Source organism: Ictalurus punctatus, chromosome 22 (genome assembly GCF_001660625.3).
Source record: "Ictalurus punctatus breed USDA103 chromosome 22, Coco_2.0, whole genome shotgun sequence".
Classification (NCBI taxonomy): Eukaryota; Metazoa; Chordata; class Actinopteri; order Siluriformes; family Ictaluridae; genus Ictalurus; species Ictalurus punctatus.
Genome location: NC_030437.2, coordinates 5,345,515 through 5,363,796, shown reverse-complemented (window position 1 = coordinate 5,363,796; position 18,282 = coordinate 5,345,515). Strand labels below are relative to the sequence as shown.

Sequence of the window (18,282 nt, the reverse complement as noted above, 5' to 3'; positions counted from 1 at the left end):
ATTCTTTGTGGTCATAACATGTATAGGGCATTTGTCACTGTATAGTTATCAAGCTTTAGGTTCATTTACAAGCAATATATTACATCCAGTAAACGTACACCAATCAGCCATAACTTTAAAACCACCTGTGTGGTTTTAAACCTCACCTACTGTGTGTAGCTCCCTCTTGTGCTGCCAAAACAGCTCTAACCCATTTAGGCATGGGTTCCACAAGACCACAATTTGCAGAGGGGGCTCTATGGATTAGACTTGTTTGTCCAGCACATCCCACAGATGCCCGGTCAGATTGAGATCTGGGAAATTTGGAGGCCAATTCAACACCTTGAATTCTTTGTCCTGCTTTCCTGAACCTTTTTTGCAGTGTGGAAGGGCACATTTCCTGCTGAAAGAGGCCACTGCCATTATTGACTTGGTCTGCAACAATGTCTAGGTAGGTACAACGTGTCAAAGTAGCATCCCATATGAATGCCAGGACCCAGCAGAACACTGCCTAGAGCATCACAATGCTTCTGCCAGCTTGCCTTCTTCTCAAAGGGGAACCTGGTGCCATCTCTTCCCCAGGTAAGCAATGCACATGCACCCAGCCTTCCATATGATACAGTTTTTAAATGAGAACGTTATCATTATCAACACCATGACATCTTGCCCAGTAACACACTATACCAAAGTTGAAAGAAATTCTGGAAATGATGAGGAAGATGACTGAATACATCAGTCTGGAAAGGGTTACAAAGCTATTTCAAAGGCTCTGGGACTAAACAGAACCACAGTGAGAGCCATTATCTCCAAATGGAAAAACTTGGCACAGTAGTGAACCTTCCCAGAAGTGGACGACCTTCCAAAATTCCTCAAAGAGCACTGCAACGACTCATCCAGCAAGTCACAAAAGAGCCAAGACAACATCAAAGGAGCTACAGGCCTCTCTTGCATCAATAAAGGTCACTGTTCATGACGCCACTATCAGAAAGACACTGGGCAAAAATGGCATCCATGGAAGAGTGGTGAGGTGAAAAGCACTGCTAACCCAGAAGAACATGAAGGCTTGTCTGAATTTTGCCAAAACACACCTTGATGATCCTCAAACCTTTTGGGAGAATGTTCTGTGGACTGATGAGTTGAAAGTGGAACTGTTTGGAAGAAAGGGGACCTGTTACATCTGGTGTAAACCAAACACAGAATTCCACAAAAAGAACATCATACCTATAGTCAGGGGTGGACTGACCATCTGGAGCACTGTGAGTTTTCCCGGGTGGGCCGCTGAGCAAAGTGACCCAGCCCACTGCTACGGAAATTTTATATATTATCGTAATATCATCGTTACTGTCATTATTTATATATACACATATATGTAATGACAGTAACCATAATACTGCACCTCCTTTCCTTCGGCGCGGATGCGGCCCAACTTGGTGGGGAGGGGGCAGGTTTTGTTGTTTGTTTCCCTCTAAATACTTCTAAACTATTGTCCCTCTCCCCCTCTCAAAAATTTGTTCGGTCTGCTCCATTGTGCGTCTTGAAATGCGCCCCCTTTTACATCTAATTCACACGGACAGCGAGATTAATTTCCATGGAGGAAAAAGGGAAGGGAAGAAAAGATAAGGTGGAGCTGAAAATCTCTGCAAAAAGAAAAGTTTAAGCCGTTAGAGGCAGATGCTGTGAAATGTTTTACAATTAACAGATTTTGCCTTTGGCGTGAAGGCAAGTTGCAGTTCTGCAGGCACTGAATGTTCTAGCATTACAGATTATTCTAGCATTAAAATTCATTCTCTCTCTCTCATACACACAAACTTTCTTTCATACACATAGACATACACACACACACACACACAAACACACACACACACACACACACACACTCATATGTATATACCCCTCTTCTCCTCCTCCTCATTCCCTCCTAAATCTCTGCTGACCTACTCCCAAGAGAAACCCGGACATGATCATAGGGGATGATAGTGTGTCATGCTGTTAATTCATGTTAAAAAACAAAGTTTCAGTCCTGATTCAGAAGTTGTACAGTTGAGTTATGCAGTTCTCCTAAACTACACCCAGATAATTCTAACATGATGTCTTGATGTCATGATGTCGCCTACTTAGATCAAAAGATGCAGGCTATCTGACGGTACCTCGAATAGTGAAGGCTACAGCAGGGGGAAGAGCTTTCTCTTATAGAGCCCCACAGTTATGGAACAGTCTTCCTATTAGTGTTCGGGACTCAGACACAGTCTCAGTGTTTAAGTCTAAGCTTAAAACGTATTTGTTTACTCAAGCCTACCCTGACTAGATTCTGTTCTACTACTTCACAGTCATAATTATCTTTTTTCTCCCTCTCTCCTTTCGCCGAGCCCCACACGAATTTATGGAGATACTAGAGATCCAGATCCTTTCTGCCTCTGGATGGAGCTCAAATCTTCTTTAATTCCAGACTGCTGGGACTACGGCTGCTCCTAACGCCATACAGACTTCATATAAATCCATAATGAACTTTTTCACACTATCTGTTGTTACCCAGATGAGGATGGGTTCCCTTCTGAGTCGGGTTCCTCTCAAGGTTTCTTCCTCTTAAAACATCTTAGGGAGTTTTTCCTCGCCACCGTCGCCACTCAGTGGCTTGCTCAGTTGGGATAAATTCGCGCCTTTAATATCTGTATACCGTGTTGATATTTCTGTAAAGCTGCTTTGAGACAATGTCTATTGTAAAAAGCGCTATACAAATAAAATTGAATTGAAATTGAATTGAATTGAATGTCTTGATGTTCTTCTGTTTCACAAATATGACTTGTTGACTGTTCAGTGCTACTTCAAATAAATATGTTTAAATAGCATTTATGTTTCTATATTACATTATATTTTTATGCTAGTAAGTGGTGTTAAAAATTGGTCTAACCATCAATGAGCCGGTGTGTTATGACATGGCATGCTGTGGCCTGGGTGTGGTGGTCCGCTCAGGGGCAGAAAGACCAGGGCCACTTTTTGGTCCCAGTCCACCCTTGCCTACGGTCAAGCATGGTGGTGGAGGTGTGATGGTGTGGGGATGCTTTGCTGCTTCAGGGCCTGGGCAACTTGCAATAATTGCGGGAAACATGAATTCAACTTTCTACAAGAAAATCCTAAAGGAGAATGTCTGGTCTTCAAGTCCATAAACTGAAACTCAAGAGCAACTGGATTATGCAGTAAGACAAAGATCCAAAAGCATAGGAGTAAATCATAGTCCTAGAAGTAAGCGAAAGCCTGATCTCCAGTTATCAGACGCGTTTGGTTGCAGTTATTGCTGCTACAGGTGGCACAACAATTAGTTTTTCACATGGGTGATCGGTGTTGGATAACTTTTTCGTTACAATAATAAAAGTTTTTTTTTTTAAAAATACAAAATAAAAACTATTGTGCGTTTAGTCAGGTTGCATTTCATTTGAAGATCTAAAATTATTTAGTACGAGATGTACACAAAAACAGAAGAAATCAGGGTGTGGGCATATACTTTATCACAACTCTGTAAAAGAAAACATGATTCATCAGACCAGGCGACCTTCTTCCATTGCGTCATGGTCCAGTTCTGATGTTCACGTGCCCGTTGTAGGTGCTATCGGCAGTAGACAGGGCTCAGCATGGGCACTCTGACCGGTCTGCATCTACACAGCAAGCTGCACTGTACTGTGTTCTGATACCCATCAATCATAGCCAGCATTAACTTTTCCAGCAATTTGTGCTACAGCAGCTCTTCTATGGAATCGGACCAGACAGGTTAGCCTTCGCTCCCCATGTGCATCAGTGAGCCTTGGGTGCTCACGACCCTGTCGCCAGTTCACCGATTGTCCTTCTTTGGACTACTGTTTATACGTACTAACCACTGCATAGCAAGAGAAACACACAAGATCTGCTGTTTTGGAGATGTTCTGACCCAGTCTTCTAGCCATCACAAATTGGTCCTTGTCAAAATCACTAATTTTTCCTGCTTCCAACACCTCAACTTTGAGAACTGACTGTTCACTTGATGCCTAATATATCCCACCCCTTGACAGGTGCAGCTGTAATAGGATAATCAAAAGTTATTCACGGCACCCGTTAGTGGATTAATGTTATGGCTGATCAGTGTACATTTCAATATTAACCAATTTTCAAGATACAGATAGTTAATCAAATAGCTGGTCTTAAAAGATCTAAAAGAAGTGAAGAGGATTTTAATGAAGACTTCTTTGTTTATACTATGAAATGTAGCTGCATGGCAATTCTGGTATGACCAGCAAGATGAAGGAATTCCTATCAAAGCTTACTGTATGCAAGGGACTGATCCCTAAAATACAGGCATACTCACCCATCTCAGCAAGACGAAGCTCTGTATCCATGTAATCAAACACCTCGACTGTGAGCTGGAAACTGAGCACAGGAAAAAAAGATGGTCTCATAAGTCAACCATGTCCTTCAGCAGCTTAGACACTCGTTTAGGGCTGCATTCAGAGTTGGTGACATAAGCTAGTAATTATTATTATTATAAATGTACAATTTTTTTTTTTTTTTTTTTTTTTTTTTTTAGGAGTCTGGTGGCAAGCGATAGGACAATTTAAGATTGCACATAAAATGTCTCCACGATCTGTTTTTACAGAGAGATTGCATGTACTGTGATATTACCTAATTTTGTCAGCTGCACTGAAAATGTTCAGACATGGCATCTCAAGCTTTTTTTTTTAAACCAGACTTTACTAGACTAGCTCGCACTTTCCCTGACATACTGTACACAAAAACAAACCAAAAATATTCATGTCTGTCAGGCAGTTCCTTAGCTTAGGTTTCCTCTGCATTTCAGTATTTAAAAATATTAAAGCTGCAACAACTAATCAATAAAATTGATAATAATTGATTCTGAAAATTGTCGTCAACAAATCTCATTATCGATTAGTCGGTCTGCGCGGTACATTTACTCATTACGCTACATCTCTTCTGAAAACATGCTTCGGAGAGTAAATATTAAATACTAAAGTCGTCCCAAATGACGTACTGTACACTTACACTATGCACTGTGTACTCTACAGTCTAGTGTATGAATTTTAGAAAGGTAATATCATCTCAAATAGAACACTAGCATTTTTTTTACTAACCGGGAGTATAAGCCACTTCCTAGTCGACGGTGCATGACGTCATACACACGTAATGCGACACCACTAGCTTTAGCAGACACCCAGAGTCACCGACAATGACTTTCTTCAGTTTACTGTTTATGTCAATGTTACCTTTTATAAAAAGCAATTCATGAATACTATTATATAATATAAACTTATATATTAGTTTATATTATATACACACAAGTATTTATGCATTACTTTTTATGGATGCACAAAAAGCACTGAATTAAACTACTGTCCTAAATGAATAATATATATTCTGTGGTGTGTGTGTGTGTGTGTGTGTGTGTGTGTGTGTGTGTGTGTGTGTGTGTGTGTGTGTGTGTGTGTGTGTATTGGGTTCTTTTCTGTTTTGAACAAACAGTTGTGTAAAGTTTTAGTCTGAAGTTTATATTTGTAACACTCAGGTTTGTGGATTTTATTTTAAATAAACGCAAAAAATGGTACTGAAAGTCTGCCCCGCCCCTTCGATTAATTGAAGAAGAAAAAAAAAATAGGCCAACTAATCGATTATGAAAATAATCGTTAGTTGCAGCCCTAAAAAATATTTAAATAATCACTCGCTCAGTCAATCACCTTTCCATTTGCTGCACTTACTGAAGCCATTAGTAGAGCTGATGCATATTTTGATCATTTTTTTCTTAAATTACCTTAACCATGGGATGACTGTTTTCATTTTAGAAAGAATTAATTTTGTTGGGAACTACACGTTGGTTTAAAAAAAAAAAAAAACAAACGTATGGTAAGATACTTTGGCCTAAGGTGCCTCTGTTATTCTTTTTCCTTTGAGGTTATGTTTCCTGGTTATATTTTCATCAAGAGGGAAATTGCTTTGGTTGCTCTGTTAAATAACTTGCAAAGTAGCCTTAATCTCGAACATTAAAAATCATTGTGATAATATTGTGGATCATGATTCTGCCTTTAAAAAATGATATGCATGATATGATACATGATATATTTTGCGAAAATGCCCACCCTTTAAATTACTTTGAAGTCTAAATTACTGGATTTAAAGATTTTACTAGGAACACATGTACATTCATGCAGCATCAGCACAATGCATACAATCATGCAGATACAGGAGAGTTTCAGTTAATGTTCAAATCAAACATCAGAACAGTGGGCACAGGTTCACAAAACTGACCAGTTAAATAGTGGAAAATCTTGACTGCCCATTTTCTAATCTTCAACTGTATAGTTTCAGCGTGCCTGTGCCCACTTTAGCCTTGGATTCCTGTTCTTGGCCTAAAGGAGTGGGATTCAAGTTAATATGAACAGAGGGCTAAGGGATTAGAGCAGAGAAATTCTCGCCTCTACGAAGAGTTTGTGCTTTCGCTAACTTTAGACGTTAGCTCACTCAGTTACCTCTATATTATGTAGTGACAGCAGAACAAGCACAGTTACACTGCAGCATTATCAGGGTGGCGGAAAAAAGGTTTCAGAGGCAGAGATCCGACAACTGAAAATGTGAGGCAGCCGTCAGTGTTGTTATACATATACACGTGTACAGATACACATATACAGTACAACAAAATTCTTTTCTTCGCATAGTTTAGCTTGAAAGGAGTGCAAGGCCTTCCATGACAAATCCCCTAAAGCAGAAAATATTTGCAGTTTGATGGTGCTGGGAACTCTTCTTAACATTATATATTAACAGCCTACAGCCTTCACTACTGAATCAACATTAGCTGGATAGCAAAACTAGCCAAAACAAGCACTTATTTAAGGCAAGCATGCTTGCTCACTCATCTAAGGCCATATTAAGATTTGGTCCAAAAGTTACGTCAATATTTATGTGATCTGAAAATCCGTGCCTATTCTGAGGTGGGACAAGCACCTGTTTAAGTGGAATTTCTGGATGCAGCATTGAGATTATGCAAATCATCTGCATGTTCTGTATGTTCTGTTTTTGTACATCTCTCATACTAAATAGTTTTAGATCTTCAAACGAAATACAACATAAAACAAAGGCAACCTGAGTAAACACGCAATACAGTTTTTATTTTTATTTTATTGAAGCAAAAAAAAAAAAAAAAATTTATCCAACACCCATCACCAATGGGAAAAACTAATTTCCCACTTAAAATTAAAATTTGGTTGTGGCATCTTTAGCAGCAATAACTGCAACCAAACGCTTCTGATAATCAGTCTTTCACTTACTTCTAGGACTATGACTTACTCCTATGCTTTGGATCATTGACTTGCTGCATAATCAATTCTGATAGAATTTAGAATGAGAGATACACAAAAACAGAAGGAATCAGGACTGCATACAGAGATATATTAAATGCCACAGAACATTTTATAATCAGACCATCCATTTGTAGACGAGCAATCAGGATGGGGCAAATACATTTTCACAGCACTGTAGTTTATGATGTTTCTTGAGTAGGTTTTAGGGTCTTCATAGCAGACACATCTGAGATAAGGTTTTAAATAGCCTAGGGGTGTCAAAAACATTTTAGGTAATGGGGCACATTACACACATTACAGTCTAATGTCATGTTTGGTGGAACAAAATTTGTTTAGTGACCAATAACACATCAACAACAACTCTTAAATGGATTCATTTATCTGTATTTATGTGAAAGTTACATTTGAAATATGCGATGAAATGAAAATGTTGGTCAGTAGGCGGAGCTACGTGTGTGCGCGCACATTCAATGAAGCATAACTAATTTGACCTACATCAGTAGCATAATGATTGTATTTTACTCGAGTTATTAATATAATAAGCTTTATAGCAGACCGTTCATATGCACATGACATCACTAAAATACCCATAATGTAATTCTCCTCAGTCAGCCAAGTGTTTTGATATGTCACATGTCTATGTTGTGGTAGTTTTGTGATTCCACTTACTTTGGGGGTTATTGTGCATGTGACGTGTACCTGACACTATAGAATATCAATCACATAATTCTCCTCATTGAGCTGAGCATTTTGATACGTCACATCTCTATGTTGCAGTAGTTTTGTGGTTACAGTCAGTTTTGTGGAGACGTGCATGTGACACCACATGACCCATAATGCAATTCTGCACATTGAGTCAAGGGTACTGTCATACCCCATAATGTGATTCTCCTCACTGAGCCGATCGTTTTGATGTTTGATGACCTGGCTGCAGTGGTTTGGTGATTACACTCAGTTTATGGCCTGTTGTGTCACGCTACTGATTTCTCAGTGAATGTGTACGAGGGAATTTTCATCTCACATACATGAGAATGGTGAGAAAAGTAATCACGTACACGTCCCGAGAATTGAGAGTCAAATGGTACGGGACTAGTTAGGTGCCAAAGATTTTCTATGGAGACAGAAAATCTAAACAGTGTCTGTTTGCTCCACTAGAATCATTTTACATTAGTGTGCATTGCGAATACCGATGTGAAATTCCATGCCACATGCATATGGGATCAATTCCCAAATGCGATTTCCTGATTCCCTGAACCAAGCCGAACACTTGGATGTGTCATTCATGTCTGTGTCGTTGAAAGTGTGGTAGTTGGGCGTGTCCAAAATTTCCCAGTATTGTCTATGAGGCTGGACTAACGCCATTTTCTGGACATTTCCGGCGAAAATTCCGAAATGCGATGTGTATATACCAGGTCTACTCCCCTAGACGTACAAGAGGATATGTGATATAAACATGTCAGCCAAACGTCAGAGCTGCCATACCCGGGTTTTATTCCCTATTCATTCTCTAAGGCCCAATAATGTGCGATTTTTTTTTGCCTGCGGTTCGAATGCCTTAAGTCTGATTGCTTATAAAAGTCATAGCACCCTCATTCAAGTCTGGAGCACAAACTGTGTGGGACGAGATATGCACTAGTGTTTTCTCCATAATAATAATAATAATAATAATAATAATTATTATTATTATTATTATAATTATAATGTGTGAGAGAACAGTAGTGATGCTTTTCTATGCAAGCACCAATAATAATAATAATAATAATAATAATAATAATAATAAACAGCATTGCCAGGGACCAAGCACACAGACTTGGCGAGCCGCACGTTCACAGACATTTTTGACTGAGGACTCACAGGAAAGCAGAGCCACCACATCAAAGATTGTATGTTTTACTTTGTTAAACAACATGTTTTTAACCTGTTTATTATTAGTCTTAGCTTAGGTGGATCCTCTTCTGTATAAGCCCCTGCATCTGAGCTATTACAAAAGGAACAATAATGTATTAGAACATTGACGATAACCTATCATTCAGATTACAGCCAGAACTACTGTCCACACCATGCTGTTACACCAAAATAACGCACACCTTCTGACCAATCAGATTTGAGTATTCACACATTAATCACTGCAATTTTGGTTTAATGTAACAATGTGTCGTATTTATGTATGTAATATTGGCCTCAAGTTTTCCATTTTTAGCATACTTACAATTCTGAAAACATAGATTTTATGTGACGTATATTGTGGTTACAGCAAACTGTCAGACAATTGCAACTGCTCCTACTAGAGCCAATATCACGCAAAAAAGAACACTTGCAGAAATCACATAAAACTGAGACACACCTCTGTTTCACTACAACTCCACCTCTGAATGCATAACTACAACGTAACTTCTGAATAGTCCTTAGGTCCGTAGTCATTGTCCGAGTATTGATGTGTGTTATTTCTGTACTAAATCCTTGTTATATGAGCTTATTTCAACAAGCACAACAATCATGATGTGCATAATAGTTCTCCTTCACATCACTTCTGTAATAATGACTGGATAATGATGAGAGCAGCAGAAAATAATATCCTCAGACTCTTGAATACGGCCCCAATTCCAAAAAAGTTGGGACGCTGTGTAAAATGTCAATAAAAACAGAATGCAATGATTCGCAAATCTCATGCACCCATATGTTATTCAAAACAGAACATAGAAGACATTTCAAATGTTCAAACTGAGTAAACATACCATTTTAAGGAAAAAAGTCCTTTGTTGAGTCTGCAGTGAGTTTTGCATTATTGTCTTGCTGCATAATGACGTTCCTCCCAATTAGACTACATGCATTTCTCTGTAACCTGGCAGACAGAATGTTTCTGTAGACTTCTGAATTCATTCTGCTACCACCATCATGAGTTACAACATCAAAAAAGATTAATGAGTCCATTCCAATATCAGCCATGCAAGCCCAGACCAGGACACTAACTCCAGCGTACTTGACTGATGAGCTCATATGTTTTGGATCATGAGCAGATCCCTTCTTTCTCCACACTTTGGCCTAATCTTGGGTCCAGAACTTTTGTGCCTTGTCTCTGTATTTCTTTTTGAATTCCAATCTGGCCTTCTTACTACTGATGAGTGGTTTGCATCTTGGGGTATGGCCTCAATATTTCTGCTTTTGATATCTTCTTCAATTGTGATACCTTCACCTCTGCCCTGTGGATGTTGTAGGTGAGGGCACCAACTGTTTTGGGAGTTTTATTCAGAGCTCTCACAGTGTTCGTCATCAACTGCTGTTGTTTTCCTTCGCCAGCCTGTTCAATGTCTGGATGGCTTGCTTTTCTCCCATAGACACCTCTCTGATTTTCATATTGGTTTATCCTTTTTCACAACAAATGTATCTTCACAGTGAATCACAGGGCTCAAACCAAGAGTAGACTTTCAGACCCATTAATTGTTTAAACAAACAATCTAACAGAGCAACCCTGGGCAATAAGAAATACCGGTCAGTTACCTGTTCCAATATTTGCGATCACATGAAAAATGTCTAGGTTCAAACAAAAGTTGCCATGTTCAAAGTTGTATAACAAATCTACATGTAAATATCAGGAAATGAAAGCTGAAATTCTGATGCATTGTCTCATTCATCTATTGATCTCAAACACAAATGTTTTCACAGTATAGCAAAAACAAACTTATTGGCCTCACTGCTTCAATAGTTTCAGAGGCAATGGTACATAGAATGTAAACACCATCATGTTATACCTCGTGTGGGAACAAATCACAGTTACCCATGCCCTCTTTTGATGTTCAAGAATACGGATATTGCTCAACATGCTCATTTCTGCTCCATGTAAAAGATACGATTGAGGACGTGTGTATATTCATGCACACTTCTGATATGTAGAAAATTGGTAGAAAAGTGTAACTGCAGGTAAACTGACCGTTAAATACGTGTTAGGACTCCGAATAATATGCAAGGATCTTGTTTGTAGACTTAAGCATCGCCTTGTTGTTTCTGACCTACTCTACACCAGACTCATCCAGCTTAAAATACCCTCCAATTCCTGTTAATGGAACCAAATCTTCTGACAGGAAGAAAGCAGCATGTGAATTTCCTCCAACTCTCAGACAATCCACACAAGTACCACAGAGCAGTGTTCCCTCACTACTCCTGTGCTCCCTTTGCACCAATGACTGCACCACAAGAGAGCTTCATCAAAATAATAAGTTTGTGAATGATGCAATGTAATGTGTAATGTGATGCATCAACAGCAATGATGATTTGAAGTAGACCATCTTACAGCAACCCTGATCTTAATGCTGCCAAGATGGCTGAAATGCTGACTGACTTCCACGGGCATCCCTCCACCTGCCAATCCCTGACGATCAACGGTTCAGCTGTGTCCAAGAAGTCTTTCAGATTCCTGGGGACCACCATCACCAACTCAATAAAATGGGTAAACACCACCACCATCCTCAAAAAGCACAGCACAGGAAGCTCAATATCCCTCTCAACCCATCCTGAAAAGATTCAATTCCACCATCAAAGAGGGTGTGCTCACCACCTCCATCACAGGTTGGTTTCCCTCTGCCTTTTCCATCTGCAAGACCAGACTACAGCAAGTGGTCCAATGGCTGTAGTTTGGTGGTCCAATGGAGTTTAAAACCCACACAAAATCACTACAGATTCGCTCAACAGCTGTGCAAACGCACATGTGATCAAATGGTAAATGGTCTGCACTTATATAGCGCTTTTTAAACCTTACTTCTACAAAACGCTTTTTTTTCCTCATTCACACACACTCACACACCAATGGTAGCAGAGCTGCCATGCAAGGCGCTAACTTGCCATCGGGAGCAACTTGGGGTTCAGTGTCTTGCCCAAGGACACTTCAGTATGGGGAGTCACGTGGGCCAGGAATCGAACTGCCAACCCTACGATTAGTGGACAACTGCCTGAGCCACAGCCGCCTCTACGTATGCATTCCTTAAGCATATTGGAAGTTTTTATGCACAAATTTAAAACTTGTTCGAGTTTGGGGTGTAACACAATGCTATTATTTGTTCCTGTGCTCAAAATATTCATATTTGTTTTCATATTCGGATTTAAATCCTAAGTGGGCATTGTCTATAGCATAAGGGTTTTTTTTGTTTCTTTTTTAAGTTACCCCTACCATCACCTACTGTTCATGTCTCTATTCGAATTTATTTAGAGTGCATTAATGTTATGTCTAACACACATTATATATAATAATTATATATAATAATTTCTATATTTTTGTATTCAATATTTCATTACTGGGGGCAAATGCAAACTGTTCTGGACAAAAGTGAATACTGAGTGGTTTGATATGAAATATTTATTATTAACTCCAGTTCTGTGGTTACGCAATTCAGTTCTGACCTTTTTTTAAAATTTGATCATCATCCTAGCTATAGTTTTACAATATGTCAGTATAGTAGTATTAGTTAGCACATACACATTGTTAATGTCTGTCCCTGCTGTGCGCTCCAGGACTTCATCTGAGGCTTCCAGGTTGGCTCGGATTTCAGGATGCTACAAAGAAACAAAAACAGAGGTTTCGTGCAGCGTGTACTAATTAAGACTAAATGACCAACATACTGTATTCATTGGCTTTAAATAAAGCTACACACCATGGACATAAATTTTATACATAGTATTTTTTATGACTGTGCTCACATATTGAAGCATAAGCTTTATAAAAATGTAGTCTACACTGGATGCTTTTACATTTACCAGAATGCTAGATGGAGAGCTAATGTACAGACTATGTAATTAAGTCTTGAAAAATGCAAACAGCCATACTGATGTAGAACATAAATTAGGGGAACGTGATCAGGATATATTTATTTATATAACTCGTTTTATGCTGATCAGGTTTACAAATCATGTGAACCTAAAAAACGCAGACTTACTGTAGTATGGAATGACAATTTAGTGCAGATGAGCTTGGTATATTGAGAAACAAGCTGTCCATATCCATATTTATCTCTGTGGGTACCCTAGAAACAATATTAAACAATCAGTAATATCATTTATCTTTAGTTGCTTGCTAAGAAAGCAGAAGACAACTTTAACACCGTTATTTAACTTACCCATAGTGTTCCAGTCTCCGCAATGTTACTGTAATGTCTCATGCAGTCTTGTAGTGTCTATTGATAAAAAAAAAAAAATTATTACAACCAGTATAATAGTGGTGCAACTTCTTTACAAACATGTACATGGTGAAATAATGGGCCTCATATATCCTGCTGGATATAAACAGATTTATTTGCTATATTTTATACTCATAAAAATTGTGATTTTGAACATTTTTTGAAAATGTTCATAGCCTGCTTGTGCTCTTGAGTGTGTGTACATTTACACACGAGAATCATTCATGTAAACCTCAATTTAGCTACTTCAAGGCCAAACTAGCCGAGCTCCACTACAAAACCTAAGGGCAGGAGTAGTTCATCTAAGTCAATGTAAGGAAGGCAAGGCCATGGCACAGTAGTATACCCTAGTATCCTACTGTGCCATGGCCTTGCGTTTCTTGCAGAAAGAAGCCCCTAGAATTCAAAACATGTTATACTTTCAACGAGAGGAAAATACTTACGTTTGGATGGCCATCACGTAGAACTTTATGTAAAACATGACAAAACTTCCAGCTAAGAATGGGGTTACTAGACAAAGGCAGTCCAATAGCATAGGACCAGAACGTGTATGCCCCCTTTTCCCTGTGAGTTCCCAAGATAATCCCTGTATTCAAAGTCAAGGGTAACAGAATGCAACACTGTAGAGACAGAGTCAATTCTCCACTTCATTTCTCCTTTACCAGCTAATTGAATTGAGCTAAATTGAATTCAGATGTAGTGCTAAAATAATAATAAAACAACCTTATATATAGTGTGCAATTAAGTGAATGGATAAAATGACAATGAGAATCCACAGGGAGAGACTGACTGAAGACATTTCAAAGGATACTGCGGGCATGTTTCTCCTTTACTGGTGTCTCGGAGGAGTTGATGGCTTTACTGATGCTGTTGAGCTGATGGAAAGAGAAAAAAGAAGAAAATAATTCAGTAGCTGAAAGTACGATAGTCGAAACATAATATTTTAATGAACACACACACGCACACACACACACACACACACACACACACACACTTGTGGGGAGGAAAAGATTTTTTTATCGCAAGGTACATGACAAATCATACGGCATTCCAAAATGTGTGCGTGTAATTGCACTTTTTACCCATCAGAAAAGTTTCCACTATAGTTTCTCACATCATTTCAAATACTGGCAAATAATTGGCCTTTTGTAGTTAAACAAAAATATGTTTTGTCAATACAGACTCACACAATGAGAATTATTTTCCAGTAAAGTTACCTGGGACACCTGTACACCTTGTTGACATGAGAGATCTGAGGAGAATGATCAGATTGGTCTGAGCTGACAGGAAGTCTACACTAAAGTAACTCAAACACCCTTTGACCATGAGGTGGATGGGCTACATCAGCAGAAGAATACATCAGGTTCTAGTCCTGTCAGCCAAGAACAAGAATCTGACGCAATCATGGGCACATCCTGAACGGTGACTAAAGCGCTTAACCTGTGTGTGTATATAAATGGACAGTAAGTGTATGTAAAATATTAGGATATATAAATATATAAAATATTAGGATATATAAATGTATAAATAGAATTTCCTGGACATAGGAAGACAGCTCCGTGCAGATCAAGAATTATTTGTCCCTTTTGTGGTGAAATGTTGAAAGCTATCGATTTGGGTTGGGTGGGGATTCAAATAAACAACAAACAACAAATAAATAAATATTGGCTGCTGCAGTGCATCCTTAAATCTATACTATAGGCCTACCTGTATACTATTAAAGTGCACCTATTATGGGTTTTCAGATATTTCCTTTCATGTAGTGTGTTATAGAGCTGTTTGTGACTGTAAAAAGTCTGAAAAGTTTCAAAAATCAAAGCGCACGACAAACAGGGTTATTGACTCCCAAAAGAAGGAACCGATTCTGAACAGCTGAAACGAGTCATTAGTGATTCCACACTTACTTCCTGTACTAACCTACGTAGATTTGTAACAATAAACCCCACCTCTTGTCTTCATCGGCTGCTCACTGACAGACGGAGCTGGGGGTGGGGGGTGGTAATGCTGCAATTTAAATTATGAGCACATTAAAGTTTTTTTTTTAAAAACCTTGGATGCATGTAAATCTATTGTATGAGAACTTTAAAACAAAATTAGACACGTTTCAAAAGTATAATAGGTGCGCTTTAAAACCACACACTGACATATCAGGAACAGCCACTAGATGGCGCCGTATTACATGTCAGAGGAGTGATGGAGCTATATCTACTGGATCTGTTACATCAGGCACAGTTAAACGATAGTCTAATAGGCTACAGTGTGAAACAGATAGCAAATGCAAATTAATAGGGATGTCATAAAATGTCGATATATCGATTATTTATATTATGTATCGATTATCGGCAGATTATTTTCTCGAGGCAACATCAATGATTTAAAATGACATTTAAATCGATCATCTAGCTGTTTTACATTGTAGTCTATTCAGGTCGATTCACACCTCCACGTTAATGCTGGTACGTAGTCCTCGCAAGAGCTGTGTGTCAGGCATGACAAGACAAGCTAGTATCTGTTCTCTCCTAGGTTATAGCTGCGATAAATAGTAATTCCTTCCCCAGCCTCGCTCTCTCTCTGTCTCTCTCTCACACACACAAAGTTTGTCATTTTAGCAAGAAAATAGAACCGATTCTGAGAGCGCTTACAACCAAGACATAAATGTTTCATAAAAGTCTCAGAATAAATAAATTCACTACATCAATGATAAGAATCACACGATCTTGGATTATGTGGAGGGTAAATTTTTTTTTAACGGTGTGGCATGGGGGGTGGGCCAAGAACCAGTCAGAGGGTCGCATGGGAAGTCAGAAAATACTATCAGAAATAAATAATGGTTGGATAACACATTTCCACTTTATTGTAGTCTATTTGGGATAAGTGATAGCGAAAAAGTGACATTTTCTATCTGGTGGTGCACCGCTGTTGATTAACACATGGAAGTCATAGCTATTCAGTAGTCTGCCAAAGTTACGTTACCTAAGCTAGCTAACTAACTATGTAGCTAAGCTATGTAATATTATAATGGGACTCTTGGGAGTTTTGAATCTGCTATACAGATCATCTTCCTAGGGCAATGAATCGAAGCTTCAGTAGCCTTCCGCAATCGGTAGGCTACATCACTCACTACTGTTGTTGTTATCTGGAGTTCAGCTATGCGTATTATTGCAGCACAGAACAACAGCACCCCAGTACTCATATTTCAAAATATATAATTAAATGTGTATATACTATGGACAGAGACGTGAGCTATGGGGTGGGGCACCCCCGTACCACCCCTTTAGACACGCCCTTGTGTGAAGCGTCTGCCTTAAAAGCCCCTGCATGAGCCATTACTGTAGAAACTATAACTTATTAGAACGAGCGCAGCAATATTAAAGTTCCGGCCAGAACTACCTGTGCTGTTTGAGAATAATGCACACCTTCTGACCAATCAGATTCGAGCATTCAACCGCAGTGCAGTATAATCAGTTTATACCATGTTATGACATTACTGTACATGGATTTATTTGCAGAAAACTACCATCATGATATTGTGTTAATATAAATGTATTATATAAAGTCCGAGGCTTTATAATGGCTGCAGTTCTCCATACAGGCCAATTGAATCCTGCAGCGTAGCTCACTTTACTTTCTCTTTCTTCTAACAACTTCCTAATAAACACACAGTGAAAGTGATTAAAAATTGAAATCAATGCTAAAAGCACGGTCATTCCGTACCTGATAGAATTGTGGAAGTTAAACACTAGTTAAACTGAAGTGCTTCAATACAAGGGTCACTCATACTGCTGAATACAGGTGCGTTAAAATGCTTCAGAAATGTTTTCAGTGAGAATTTATTTAGTTTATAATTAAATCACATGATTATTCTTTTTCCCAGAACTTTTCAAAACAACATTGCTCCCGCATTATTTTCTATTTCTTATTCCTGCAGTGAAACATGGAACTAGCATTGTTTCATGCGACAGTGACTCCCACAGGAGCACGGTATACCGGCCCTACGGTAGTATCGCGATACTAAAGCTTCAAAATACCGCTGATGCCACGGTATTTTTTATTTTTTTTAAAAGGTAGCATCGTCAATACAGTAGTACCGTAAGTAACGTGTGTGTGGCACTTAATACTATTTTCACTAAAATTATGCATCTCACTGCTTTTGAGAAATACACAAAAGGTTAGTGACACTTCATTTAACCTAAATTCTTTACCTTAATCTTTAAAGGCTTCCTGTTTGCTAGTAAGTGAGCTAACGCTACACTAACTACTGTGTGTGAATACTAAAATTAGCCAAAGCAAGCTAACATTATGCTAATCGCAGTGTGTACATACTAAAATTAGCCGAGGTGAGCGAACATTATAACTGCTGTGTGTAAATACTAAAATTGTCCAAAGCGAGCTAAAGTTATGCTAACTTCTGTATGTAAACTCTAAAATTAGCCATGTTTGCTAGCAAGCGAGCTGATGTTCCCAATTGTAGGATTCTTTTTTTTTTTTTTTTTTTTTTTTTGGAGTTCATTTTGAAATTCAGTTATTTATTCCTAATGTGTCCATTGTTAGTTCTCTGAGGACAATTTTCATTTGCATGATTTCATTGCTCTAAGGAACAATAGACGAAATGTGGCACACTGAATTAGCGGCTTGCTAACTGTATGATTGTTCTTGAGTTTTTCCAATAGCCTCGTTATTCATTTTCATTAATAACGGATTCAGAGGAAAATCTGCTTTCATTTATATCTTTGTATTTCTGTCACTTTGGTTCATCTTGAAGATTTGAATTATGAATCATCAACATTGCATCATGGTATCGTGATACT

General features: G+C 38.6%; 1 protein-coding gene across 2 annotated transcripts in view; it reads right to left on the bottom strand.

The window, feature by feature from the left end:
* Positions 1 to 18,282, bottom strand: part of hip1rb (huntingtin interacting protein 1 related b) — a 68,548-nt gene that overhangs the window by 39,917 nt on the left and 10,349 nt on the right. For both annotated transcript variants that reach the window (XM_017452176.3, XM_017452177.3), the window contains exons 2-7: positions 14,286 to 14,349; positions 13,918 to 14,060; positions 13,415 to 13,471; positions 13,235 to 13,321; positions 12,778 to 12,854; positions 4,313 to 4,374 (exon numbers count right to left, since the gene is read on the bottom strand). In XM_017452176.3, coding sequence (XP_017307665.1) covers positions 4,313 to 4,374; positions 12,778 to 12,854; positions 13,235 to 13,321; positions 13,415 to 13,471; positions 13,918 to 14,060; positions 14,286 to 14,349 — 490 coding nt within the window. The remainder of the gene's footprint in view (positions 1 to 4,312; positions 4,375 to 12,777; positions 12,855 to 13,234; positions 13,322 to 13,414; positions 13,472 to 13,917; positions 14,061 to 14,285; positions 14,350 to 18,282) is intronic.